The sequence below is a fragment of the Amphiprion ocellaris genome, chromosome 1, assembly GCF_022539595.1.
Source record: "Amphiprion ocellaris isolate individual 3 ecotype Okinawa chromosome 1, ASM2253959v1, whole genome shotgun sequence".
Classification (NCBI taxonomy): Eukaryota; Metazoa; Chordata; class Actinopteri; family Pomacentridae; genus Amphiprion; species Amphiprion ocellaris.
The window spans coordinates 7921388-7934555 of NC_072766.1; the positions used below are offsets into that span (position 1 = coordinate 7921388).

The 13168-nt window shown below is 39.6% G+C and overlaps 1 protein-coding gene across 1 annotated transcript in view; it reads right to left on the minus strand.

Moving 5' to 3' along the window:
• Positions 1-13168, minus strand: part of LOC111565060 (ephrin type-A receptor 6-like) — a 60957-nt gene that overhangs the window by 6192 nt on the left and 41597 nt on the right. Inside the window, exons 9-12 of the mRNA XM_023265022.3 lie at positions 4934-5058; positions 4404-4566; positions 3022-3127; positions 888-958 (exon numbers count right to left, since the gene is read on the minus strand). Of these exons, the coding sequence (XP_023120790.2) occupies positions 888-958; positions 3022-3127; positions 4404-4566; positions 4934-5058 (465 nt within the window). The remainder of the gene's footprint in view (positions 1-887; positions 959-3021; positions 3128-4403; positions 4567-4933; positions 5059-13168) is intronic.

Here is a 13168-nt window from a genome sequence, read left to right on the forward strand (position 1 = left end):
CAGCAAATTCTGTCTAAATCCAATAATAGGTGAGTGGCAAACTGTGAGATTTGAAAGGCTGAAAAAAAAAAGAATCAACTCAGAAACAGTGCAAATCTGTGTGACAAAAGCCCAGTCATAGTAAAAGGACGCATCAAATGGATTTTAAAGATGTAAATCTAATCAGTAATACACAGCGGTGAGACAGACAGAGGTAGGGCTGCATAAAGAGCTTAGAGAGACCAACTTAGGACATGTAGAAGACAAATTCGCACTGATTGCAGCCTCACTGATTTTGGATTTTACAGTTGAAACAGCAACTTGTCACTGTTGCCTTGTGGAGAAATTGAGTAATGGATGCACTGTTTTTAATTAACATTAAAGCTAGTTTGACATTTTGGTATTGTAGTTTTTAACACTACATATATGAATACAGTGACAAAATTAATACTGGCCCTTATATTGTCTCAGCTGATGTATTGGTGTAGCTCGAGCATGACCTTTTTAAAAACATGTTGCTTTTTACATAGATGATACACAAACCATATGGAATCTTTTCAACCTCAAGCATATTTAGTTTTCAGTTCAGTCAGCTTCATCCACAAGTAAGTGGAAGTACTGCAACAAGACAACAAGTTAAAATGCATCCTTTTGGGCTTATTTTGTTTTGAGCCATAACAGGACAGATCTCATTTAACATTAAGAACGTACATAATTCGACTCATGATAATATAGCAAATGCATAATGCATTAATGTAGCTTTAAGGCAACTCTTTGCATATGTCAAAACAAAAGCTCTGAGACTTGGAGCATCTGTTGCAGCATGCATTCTAACCGTGTGAGAACCCACGCAAATTGGGAAACAAATTTTAAATTGCACACACATTAAAAATCTATTTTAACAGTACCGTGTCCACTGTGGAAGCGAGTCCTCCTCTTCTCCTCTGACTTCATCCTGGCTTTAATGTACCCCTGACACCTGTGGAAATAAACCAGATTACAACAAGCGTAAGAATCAGCATCACATAAAATTTCCCATTTCTTAGTATTTTCTGCTGAACTGCGCATTATTAGCAGAAAACAAATATAGCATCTAGCAGATTTAAGGGACTTGAGACAAAAGGTGAAAAAGCAAACTTTTATTCTGCCTGAAACTGTTTTAAATAAAGTTGTTTTTTTCCCACCACACAGTACCATTTAGCTTCTGCGTGTAATGCCACATCATCAGTTTTTTGGTTTGCAAAGATGTCACTGCTCCAAAAAAAACAGCCATTTTCCTCTTTTGTATAACCCATTCTTTAAGAGCAATTTCTGTCCGTGCCTTTATGTAGTTCTTTTTATTTTCTTCCATTTTCCCTCTTTTTTTTTTAATATTCACAGTCCCTCATATTCAAGGCTTTCAAGGCTCCATCTCCATAGAGAGGAGAGAGTCGGAACAAAAGTAACAATCAAACACTAGTATGCAGCAAAGAGAACAATTTGCATCCTCCGTGCAAAAACTATACAAGAAGAAGGCTGCTTTTTTTAAAAATTATTTACTATAGGATTAAAATGTGCAAATACGAGTGTTTATATGATGAGTTTATATTGCTATTTAGTCTCAGTTGAACCTGGTACAAAGAGACAGAGATAATGAATTGTAAAGTTTCACTCACGTACTGCAAATTCTCTGGCTTCACTGTATTATCATCTGTAGCCTATTCTTGACACATGAGGAGGCTGGAATAAAATATGAAAATCTTGCACGTCTCTCCAGTACACAGCACAATAGAGGGATAACAATAACAGCAGGTTTCTGACAGATATCTGTGGCTCACCTGCTGCAATATGGCTTCTACTGCTGTACATTACAAGTGTGGCATATTTCAGGAAAACTTAGGATGTGGGATTGGTAACAGTTAAGTATGATGCTAGAGTCAGCGAAAAGGTCCAGAATACAGAAATAGCAGTGGATGTTGTAGGGTTCTTTCCCCCCAAGAAATAAACTGCATCCTGTAAACACATTCACAGATGTTTTTTGACCTACATTGGTTGGATATATGAATGAAACGTGTCTTTAGGGCGTGTCACTGGAAATTTATATTTCACGGACCTAATGCAAGAACAACAGAGCTTTTGTATTATGTTGGAACTGCAGGTTGCATATAGATAATATATTTGTATCCACACAAGGGAATACATTTAGCATTAAACATTATAATGCCTCAATCTGAAAGAATTTGGGTCAATATATGATTGTGGGACTTTTTGTTGTAACACAGTTGACAGGTATCATAGTTGACATTTTTGCTGTTTTCAGGCCTAAAATCAACATAAAAAACATTATTTATTTTGTTTTACATTTAATGAAAATGTATTCAAGATATATCCCATGGACTTCCAAAGTCCCTCAATTATATATTGACCCATTTGGAGTTTGAATTTTAAGAGTTGATCAGATAAAAACAAGTTATTTACAGTAAATTTGTGCAGCTCTGAGACTCTGACTTGGACACTAGTATGAGCAGGCTTTAAAAACAAATAAGAGACTGAGCATAAGTCTCCTGCATGAGGCCCGTGTCTACATTTTTGTCATCTTGTTAACCCCTATAAAGTCAAACGCGTTGCATTTTCAGCATATGATGTTTGCAAATTGCGAGGTCAAAGATCATTACTTCAGCTTGTATCACAATTAAGTTAAATCTAGACAAAGTATCTGCACTTTCTGGCCATTTTTCATTGTTTATTAATAAGTGCCACTAATGGTAAAACTCTGTGAACCGGAGGCGTACCGAAGACAACAGTCTGAGCCAACCTGTGGAGGTTAATGGAACGGAGCAAACTGCTGGTACATGCATTACATGGTGAGTAATTAGGCAGAAAATTGGTGCAGCCATTTGGAAAATAAGAGTGTCTGCTTGGTGGCGAAAGAGAGTCCATTAACAGACTTCTAGTTGTAGCGTCGCTCTGGAGATTATGAGAAGAGAAAGTGTTTGTGCGTGCGTGTGTGTGGACCAGTGTTAGCGATAAGGCAGTGCTACAGAAAAACAGGAGATGTCTTACCGGCCAGTGATGAGGAGGAAGAGTGTGAGGATGACTAGAAGGGAGAAACCTCCTACAGATGCTGTGACAACCACCAGAACCTGACCCTGATCAGCGATATCTGGATCTGAGGGAAGTGACCACAAAGTAATGTTTCAAATACAATGAACATGTTAAAACCAATAGTCAGTTTTTGTATGACTACGACATGCTCAGTTTTCTCCTCTTTAACATATCCAGCATGTGAACAACACAAAATTTTTCATCATTTAAAGAGGCAAATTTAGTGAGTCTTGTAAATGATCTGCTTCTGTTTTGATTCCAGGGCTTGATACAAGCTGTCCTGTCACAATCCAGATAAAACTGATTGATAATCACGATAAGACAGATTGAAACACAGCAGCTGGAGCTGTCAGACTTGGGTATTTCATCATATTTGATGAAAAATGTGCCTGCATAGATTTGCTTTAATATAAAAATGTCATTTTCTTGCCCACCAGCAAATTGGAACATAATTGATATTTCTCAGTGGATCTCTTATACACCAAACCAAAAGTATTTTATCCTTCACTTTTGTCTGTGAGAAAACAATGAGATGTACAAATCAAACCATATTTGTTGCAATAAAAAACTTCCCTTGATCTGGCATTGGTAAAGTTTAGAAGATTAGGAAAAATATCCTTGTGTGTGAATCTTTTCACATGGCTGCAAAATTTCCTTGATTGATGTGCAAATGTTTAATTTGTACAACATTTGTTGAATGTATTACAGATATCCACTCATTTAAAGTGCAATTTAGTTTGATAAGAGGTCAAACTTTAATTTTAGTGTGAGGTTTTGTCATTTCCGACCTGGTTTTGGATTTCTCCAACAATTTATGTAAAAAAAAGATAGAGAGGAAAACAGTCAAGAAAACATGAAAAGCTCTAATTCACTGCATTGTGTCTGTCAACATACTATGTGAGGATGTGCATTCTGAGAGTATGTAAATGGACTTATGTCATATTTATGGAAATATGACTATATTAAGGTGCTGAGCTGCATATTCATCATCTAACGTGTGTATGTGTGCATGAAAACTGTAATAAGCACAACCACAAAGTTGCAGAGCTCATACACATTTAAATAAATGGCCCATGCCTGAAGAAACGCTGACGAGTTTTTACTGATCCACAGCAAAGAATGACCATAAAAAGTCTTTGGGGATTTTATAGGGTTGTTGATCAACACTGATGACTGCACATCTCTGGCGTTAACACTTCCTTTCTCTCCTGTGCATTGCTTCACATCCCGTGGAATTCTCTCACGGACTGAATATCAGTGCAATTCCTCCTTAAAACACAGTCAACATGAACACAAACAAAACCACAATTCCCACATGGCCGCTGCTCAGGGCTCCGTACCCTCAGCTGCAGTTGCAAACTCAAAGTTGGGGCTGTAGGCTGTGTAGCCTGCAGCAGTGCGAGCACGAACATGGAAGACGTAAACAGTGGAGGGTCTGAGGCCGGTTACCACCACGCTGGGGGTTTTGGTTCGTGTTGATGAGTAGCTCAGCTGTTCTTGCTCCTAGAAAAGTGGAAACAGATTGGCAGCAATGATAAACAAAAGCTCATTTTTTTGACAGGACGTTTTGCATAAACCCATTATCACAGCAATGTCTGAACAAAACACGCAGTTTTTTTTTTTATCCTATTAACAATCAGAGCAGATGGTGAACAAAGCGGAGGTAGCAGCACATTACGAAGGCTCTGTGCTTTGGTGTCTGAACACTGCACATTAGTCTGAGAGCAGTGGTTGTTCATTGGGTATGTAATCACTTGTGGTGCATTTCATTGCTTAAGTAGCTGCATTACAAACCAGTGCTACCCTTAAGCAGTTTCACATGGGGTGCGTGAGCATGAAAACCCTCATTTAGTTTGATCAACAGCTTTACCTTCTCATAGTATTTGACTTCATAGTCCACAAAGTCTGAAGGCGGCTGTTCCACTTCTGACCAGGAGAGGGCGATGCTGTTTTGGGAGGACCAGTCTTTCCTGACTACACCAACCAGAGCAGGACCTGAGGATGCAGTCAAAGAGTGCAGGGATTTGAGTCATCAGTGTTTATCATTAACAGCAACAACGAATTTCAGACGTCCGTTCACCTGATGGACATTTTGTTATAAGATCCACAAAAAAAAGACGACAAACTTATTTGATTTACTGTCTGACTTGTGACGGGTTGGCTCACTTTAGCGTGTTTTTCTCAAAGAGTGATGTGAGTATTAACACTGGGAGAAACATAAGCAAGAAAAATGTCAAGTTTGTAGCCGGTCTGAGAAATCCAGAGTCATCTGCCCAGGAAGCCCAGTGGACTGAGGAAATAAGTGATCCCGGCCAATTCTTGCTCGAGCCACTGCAGTGGAGTGAATCCACTGAGCTTAGACACAGTATTGCAAAACACTTTTCAAAAGTGTCTCCAGTCATCAGAAGAAAGATGTAAGCACTGAACAAAAAAGTTTTAGGGCTCCAAACTGGAAAGAAAAAGCAAAAATAGAAGTTGTGGAAAGTTCACGATGCCTTATAAATCTCCACCCTGCAGCTTACAGTCGACAAACTTGAGTAAAACAGCCCCTGAGAAATGTAATGACCTGGTGGCAGTTTGGAAGAGAAATAGTTTCAGTATCACATGAATAATCAAGGGGTAAAGAAAGGCCAAGAAACAACCACTTTACTGTCCTGCTCCAGTATAATGTGCAGCCTGTGAGAAAAAAACATTTGTGTTAACCAAACCATTAGACCTACAGCAACTGTTTATCATGTTTGTCGTTATTGCTGAATTTGGGGGAATATTTTACACAAGGCTGCTGAGGACATCACAAAATCACCTAGCAGAGATTCAAATATTTACCATCAATTATTCATAAAGCCTCCGCTTGAACAGAATATGATTTGGCAAACTAATAGATCCAGTTCCTCTGTTGTTGAGCGTGCTGTTTGGGAGATCATTGTTGGAATACAAATTCTGAGGTGCAGACTGATGTCTTAAACTGTCCTCATGCTCAGAGAAGCAGATAACCCAGTCCATACTGAACGCCACAGACTGGACGGCGCACTTCAGAAAAGGTGTCATGTTACTATATTAAGTCGGATGCATCGGGGTGCAGATCTGAGTCTCATATCTTGTCAACAAGCCAAGGTTTTTTAGCAACACCCCGGCCCAGACACACAATGCTTCACAGTCCAGCAGCTCAACCATTTGTATAATAAAAAAAAGAAAAGAAAAATGGTGCACACAGAAAGCAAGAAGTTTGAGGCTGAGTCTTGCAAAAATGCACATTCAAAGTGACAAATATGTATATTTAAGGTATCCAACTTCAATATTAGACTGCACACATTCAGACTCGACTTTAAATATGTATTTCTCTATAAGTCTCAAACTGCAGATTATTATGTGGCACAGAGGCACAAAACCTTGCCATCATGTTTGAATAAAAAAAAAAAAAACAGATCTTGTGACAGCTCTTATGGAAATTAGAAGGCATTGATAAATTTTTCATTTTGAAAATGACAGAAATTGGTGAAAGAAAATGCCAATAACATGACATCTTCAAATTACCGTATTTTCGCGACCATAAGGCGCACTTAAAAGTCTTAAATTTTCTCCAAAATGGACGGAGCGCCTTATAAAGCGGTGCGTCTTATGTTGGCACCGAGTTCCAAAATGTCTAAATGTTATTGTGTGACTTTCATCAGCTCCGCTTGACTGACTGAGAGCATTTCCTGCTGACACGCTTCTTATATAGAGAAAAGGCGGACGTGACAGAGGACAGTATGAGAACGTTAAAGGGGGAAGTGTGGGCGTGAAAGAAGACGCTAAAGACACGCCCCCAGTTGGTATATAGTGCCGGTATGTGCATTATGCAAAACAACATGGGTTTGGCGTCACCGTCCCTGTTGATCTGTGACTCCATGCGCGTCCATCTCACAGCCGCTGTGAAAAACCAAGTGCAGCAAATGAACTCGGAGCTTGCTATCATTCCGGGAGGCTTGACGAAGGAACTCCAACCGCTGGACATCGGTGTAAACAGGGCGTTCAAAGTGAAGTTGCGAACGGCGTGGGAGCGATGGATGACAGATGGTGAACACAGTTTTACTAAGACTGGGAGGCAGCGCCGGGCGAGTTACGCCACAATTTGTGAATGGATTGCGGATGCTTGGGCTAACGTGTCTGCTTGCACTGTTGTTCGAGCTCTCGCAAAAGCCGGCATCATTTATGAGGAGCCGCACGGCAACGAGACTGACTCTGACAATGACGAGCGGGAACCTGGCGTGTTCCATGGAGAACTAGCCCAGCTGTTCATTTCGGATACAGAAGATGAGGACTTTGATGGATTTGTGAATGAGGATTGATCAAAAAACAACGTGAAAACATTGATAAATACTTCAATAAAGTACAACTGAACTCAGTTTTGCTTCCGCTGCCTTTTTTAAAACACACGCTAGCATGCATGTTTTAAGCTAGTACAGGTATGTTTTACCATGCACGCGCTCTATAATCCGGTGCGCCTTATGTATGTGTTAAATACAGAAATAGCACCCGGAACTGAGACTGCGCCTTTTAATACGGTGCGCCTTATGGTCGCGAAAATACGGTACTAGTATTTTCTGACCAACTGTCAAAAATGCCCAAAAAATAAACTTACTAGACCACAAAACAAAGAAAATAGGAGCATCTGGAACTTGTGTAATTGTGCTTTAAAAAAAAAAAAAAAAAAAACTCAAATGGTTAACTGACTTTTAAAATTTTCTACCTCTAAACAGCTTATTGATTTAGCTGTAGCACACAGTACTGACTACATTTGTAGTTATTCACTTCAAAAATGGAAGTCTACGGAGGTAAACACCTCATACATTCACAATAAGAGGCAACTATTCAGGCCTATATTGTTCTCTGAGTGTACAGCACACATGCATTTGCCTATTTTTTAAAAAATATATATGAAGATAAGAATGAGTCATCTCATCATGTCACCTTTTTTCCACATCTCCATAGTTCAGTGGCTTTGGTTTCTGCACCACTGAACTTTGAAATGTGTCTTTGTAATGAAGGTTTTACACACAGCAACCCTTCTATAACATCCATCTCTGTGTATGACCCTTTTTATTGATGTCTTCCCAATAGATCTAAGATATCACTTTAGTCACTGTTTGTAAATATTAGCCAACTGAGCAGTCTTTATGACTGAAGCTCCTACCATCTGTGCCCAACAATGAACCCTTGTTCAAAGTCACAGATCATTTCCTCTTACACTGATCAGCACTAAAAGGGTCATCTAAGTATTTTCATACATAACACTGAGGATGATTAGATGATAATTATATTCAAAATTGTTAGTAACTACCTAATTAGAAGAATGTACAAAACTCGCACAAGATCACAAGCGTGAGTAGCAGAGCAGTCAGGAAGACACTGTGCACAAAACTTGAGGATGATTAGATGATAATCGCTAAATTGTACTGTGTACTGCACCTGATTGGAAGAATTTGCACATCTTGTGTATCTCATTTCATTTATTCACGTTTTTCCATTAATTTCTCACTCATCTATATATAAGCACATGTCAAAACACAATGTACAAGGACCAAGGAGACAAGGAGCATGTCTGTGAAGCTATATTATTAGTTTTACATGTATTTAACAAATTGGATAGATTCCTTGCAGGATTTCTCAATAAATAAAATAAAAACTTAAAGTGAATGTGTTGTTGTATGTGCCATGTTCAATAAAGCAATGAAGATGTTTCTCAGCTGGCATCAGTGTAACCAGGCAGATTTGCATAACCGACTTAGGGGATAAGAATGTTTGTGAGAATCACATTACTAGAGGGGATTTCTGTCTGCAGCACACTGTACAGTATAATTTTATGTATGTATCTCCATGTGAGAGAACCGGCTTGACTTTCAGATTTTCCCGTGCATCGACATTTTTGCAAAGTGAGGAAAGTCTTCTGCAAGAAGCTATTTTCGGGTTCGGACAAATCAATCTGCTGGTTAGATACCTTCTGGTATGGAAGAGTGCTTCAAAGAGAACAATTATGCTCATTACAGTTTAATCACAGTTCACCCAGCAAAAGATAATTGAGAATCCATAGGCTTTAGCTGGTTTACTGGCAACACGTAAAAATAGGCTAACCCTCAACTACAGATGTTCAAACAGATAAAGAAGGGACGGAGAGGGAAGAAAAGAGAAAGAATGAGTGAACGAGGAGAGCAGTAAAGAAATTCCCACGAGGTTGCATCTCCCCAGCATCTGAGCATATAAATAGAAGTCAGCCTTATTCCCAGAGAAAGGGGGGAATGAAAACAGAAGAGAATCCACTGGAGGAAAGAGGAAGAGAGCAAAGAGGAGGGGAGAGGAAAAATCTCCCGAACCAGGACACCACAGAACAGTATGAAACGATCACACGTGGATTTAGCATGTGAGAACTTTATGTGACCTGTTGTTATTCCTGTTCTAAAGGAAGATATCTAAGGATGGCGGTGCCAAATCCCTTTTTTTGTTTCTTTTTGTGATTTCTAGTATCAAGCTTTCTATGAAACTTTATTGATATAAACCTCCAAAATATTGAAATTGGTCAAAAAGCAGCCCATAGGAAGACATGCCATAGCACACTTTAACTATTGGATGGTACATTTATACAGTGAATAATAGATATGGAGGCTTGGGTTTTATTTATTTATACATTTTTGGTTCTTTCTCACTGTTGCCGACGGCTTGCTCAAAGGGAATCCAAAGGGAACTTTGGATTGCTGGGTTCTCTGTTCAAATGTATTACCGTATTTTCGCGACCATAAGGCGCACCGTATTAAAAGGCGCAGTCTCAGTTCCGGGTGCTATTTCTGTATTTAACACATACATAAGGCGCACCGGATTATAGAGCGCGTGCATGGTAAAACATACCTGTACTAGCTTAAAACATGCATGCTAGCGTGTGTTTTAAAAAAGGCAGCGGAAGCAAAACTGAGTTCAGTTGTACTTTATTGAAGTATTTAGCAATGTTTTCACGTTGTTTTTTGATCAATCCTCATTCACAAATCCATCAAAGTCCTCATCTTCTGTATCCGAAATGAACAGCTGGGCTAGTTCTCCATGGAACACGCCAGGTTCCCGCTCGTCATTGTCAGAGTCAGTCTCGTTGCCGTGCGGCTCCTCATAAATGATGCCGGCTTTTGCGAGAGCTCGAACAACAGTGTAAGCAGACACGTTAGCCCAAGCATCCGCAATCCATTCACAAATTGTGGCGTAACTCGCCCGGCGCTGCCTCCCAGTCTTAGTAAAACTGTGTTCGCCATCTGTCATCCATCGCTCCCACGCCGTTCGCAACTTCACTTTGAACGCCCTGTTTACACCGATGTCCAGCGGTTGGAGTTCCTTCGTCAAGCCTCCCGGAATGATAGCAAGCTCCGAGTTCATTTGCTGCACTTGGTTTTTCACAGCGGCTGTGAGATGGACGCGCATGGAGTCACAGATCAACAGGGACGGTGACGCCAAACCCATGTTGTTTTGCATAATGCACATACCGGCACTATATACCAACTGGGGGCGTGTCTTTAGCGTCTTCTTTCACGCCCACACTTCCCCCTTTAACGTTCTCATACTGTCCTCTGTCACGTCCTCCTTTTCTCTATATAAGCAGCGTGTCAGCAGGAAATGCTCTCAGTCAGTCAAGCAGAGCGCTGATGAAAGTCACACAATAACATTTAGACATTTTGGAACTCGGTGCCAACATAAGACGCACCGCTTTATAAGGCGCTCCGTCCATTTTGGAGAAAATTTAAGACTTTTAAGTGCGCCTTATGGTCGCGAAAATACGGTAATTTGTTCACTATGTTAAGTGCTATGAGATGGCATTTGTTGTGAATTGGAGTGAAAATTGAATTGAATATGACAGTAAAGGTGAGTGAAAGTGGTGACTGAGACATGCACCTTTGGCTTTTAAACAATTCCAATTGGAGTGCTCTACATTTTTACAATCCCAATGTCATGGTGATGAAAGCTATAATCAAGCTGTAAATTATCACAGGTTGGATTTACATATTCATGAATGTAATGAGCTAAAAAAGAACAGACTTACTGCACTATTTGGACAATTAAGTGGTTATAAACACATAATATCAAAAACTCAGTCAGAGGGAAACAGATTTAAATATAACTTTAACTTCTTACTAACTGTTTAATAAGAATTCAAAAACTAGCACAGTGATCACAAGTGCAAGTATCAGAGCAGTCTGGAAGACGGTGTCCACAAACCTGTAGTGATTTAATCAATTAAAGTAGCAGCTATTCAATTCCAGTTATTTGACAAAAGGTTCAATGCCTTATTAAATATCATATTTTGTGAATGGGTTCATTCAATTAAATATGTAATTCAATTGAAGCGACTCTTCTTGGCTCAGTTTTTTTTTTGTCTAAATTTTCAAAGGCTCAACAGACGACATGTTCAGCCTCTGCTGAGACAGTCTTTCCTCTCTCTCTCTTTTAAATCTTATGTAAGGATTACTTTAACATAGAAGGAGGCATATTTGTGGCTGCCCCTCTGCTTCTGTTGTAGGAGCACATTTCTGCTCTGTGCAGCAAACACCTCACACAAATTTGCACTGATTTCTCACAAAATACTGCAGTGAACTTTGTGGGAGGAATCTTCAGTCAGAAACGCTCCGCTGAGCAATAACCACAGCGTATTCTGGGCAGAGTGCGCTTCACTCTTCAAAAACACAGCGATCATCCTGCTCACTCTGCTCTGCATTGCTGCTTCGAGACGACAACACCTGACCTTCATCAGCGGAAAAGAAAAAGCACCTTGTTTTACAGAGAAATTAATTGTGGAGAAAAGTACACACACACATACACACACACACACACACACAAAAGCAACTGAAGATGATTAACTGCATTTTCTGCGAATCCATGACTGAAGAGATGCTGCTTAGCTCTTACGGCTGCAAAGCTGAATGATAATTCCAGTGGATCACATCACAGCAAAGAGCAGCAGAAAGACAAAGTGATCATGCATCTTGCCTACCGGAGCATTAGAACTTATCAAGGTTAGACAAGCACACAGGCAATTGGGAAGAGAAATTATAAGTAATTCTGATTAATAGGTTTAGCATAATTAAAAGCATAATGAGGTCTTAATATACAATTTACAAACAGATAGCATGCCAACAGCAAATAAACCGTCCCCCTCCTTCTCACTAATAAAAACAGTTAATTGCTAATTCTATTTTTGATTGGCTATTATTACATCATTGCCATCACACACACACACACACTCCCACATACACACACACACACACACAATCAATCACAGGAATTGTCTTGCAGCATCTGTAATAACTGGCAATGACGCTGTCCAGAAAAACGTAAAATTTAGACAAAAAACAGATTTACAACCAGCATATCTCTCAACACAACAAATTTTCCACTTCATTTGAATTTACATGAAGTTTTTAAGTGTTTGAAGAATGTTTTGCATTGTATCGCTTTGAAGGGTATAAATAGATTCATGAAAGAGCTTCCTGGGAGATTTTTCTCTACGTCCGGCTAGTTTACACATTATATGTCACATTCAAATTGCTTTATTTACATTTGCTGAATAAATTAAGCTCGCGTGTGATCCTGTGAATTAACCGTGAACAAACAAATATTTCGTTGCAACGAAATGCAGATTATGAGCCACAGAAGTGCATTCAAACAGAATGAATAGAGGACCGTGTGCACATTTAAATAACACGCTTTTAATTCTGCCTTTTTCACACTTGAAATGTGCAGGAAAGTTATGTAACTGCAATTAAGGGATCAGGATCACTCCACCAAAAATGAAACCAAGTGATATTGCCTTCATTTTAATGGCTATAGCGGCATCTATTGTACAACTCTGATTTGAAAGAAAGCCATATGAGAGGAAAATGTGTGTTTGTAGGAGGCAAAAATGCAGGAGAGCACACATGTGGGGAGAGGAGGAAATGACTAACAAATCATTTGCAAGTCTGTAGGTGGTACATGTGTTGCAAATGTGTGTCCAAATGTCATACGTGTCTGGATTTGTTTGCCTGCTCGTTTGCATGTGTGCCTGGCTGCAGGTTGCATACAGTATGTCTACCGAGGAACGGCGGTTTGACAAGTT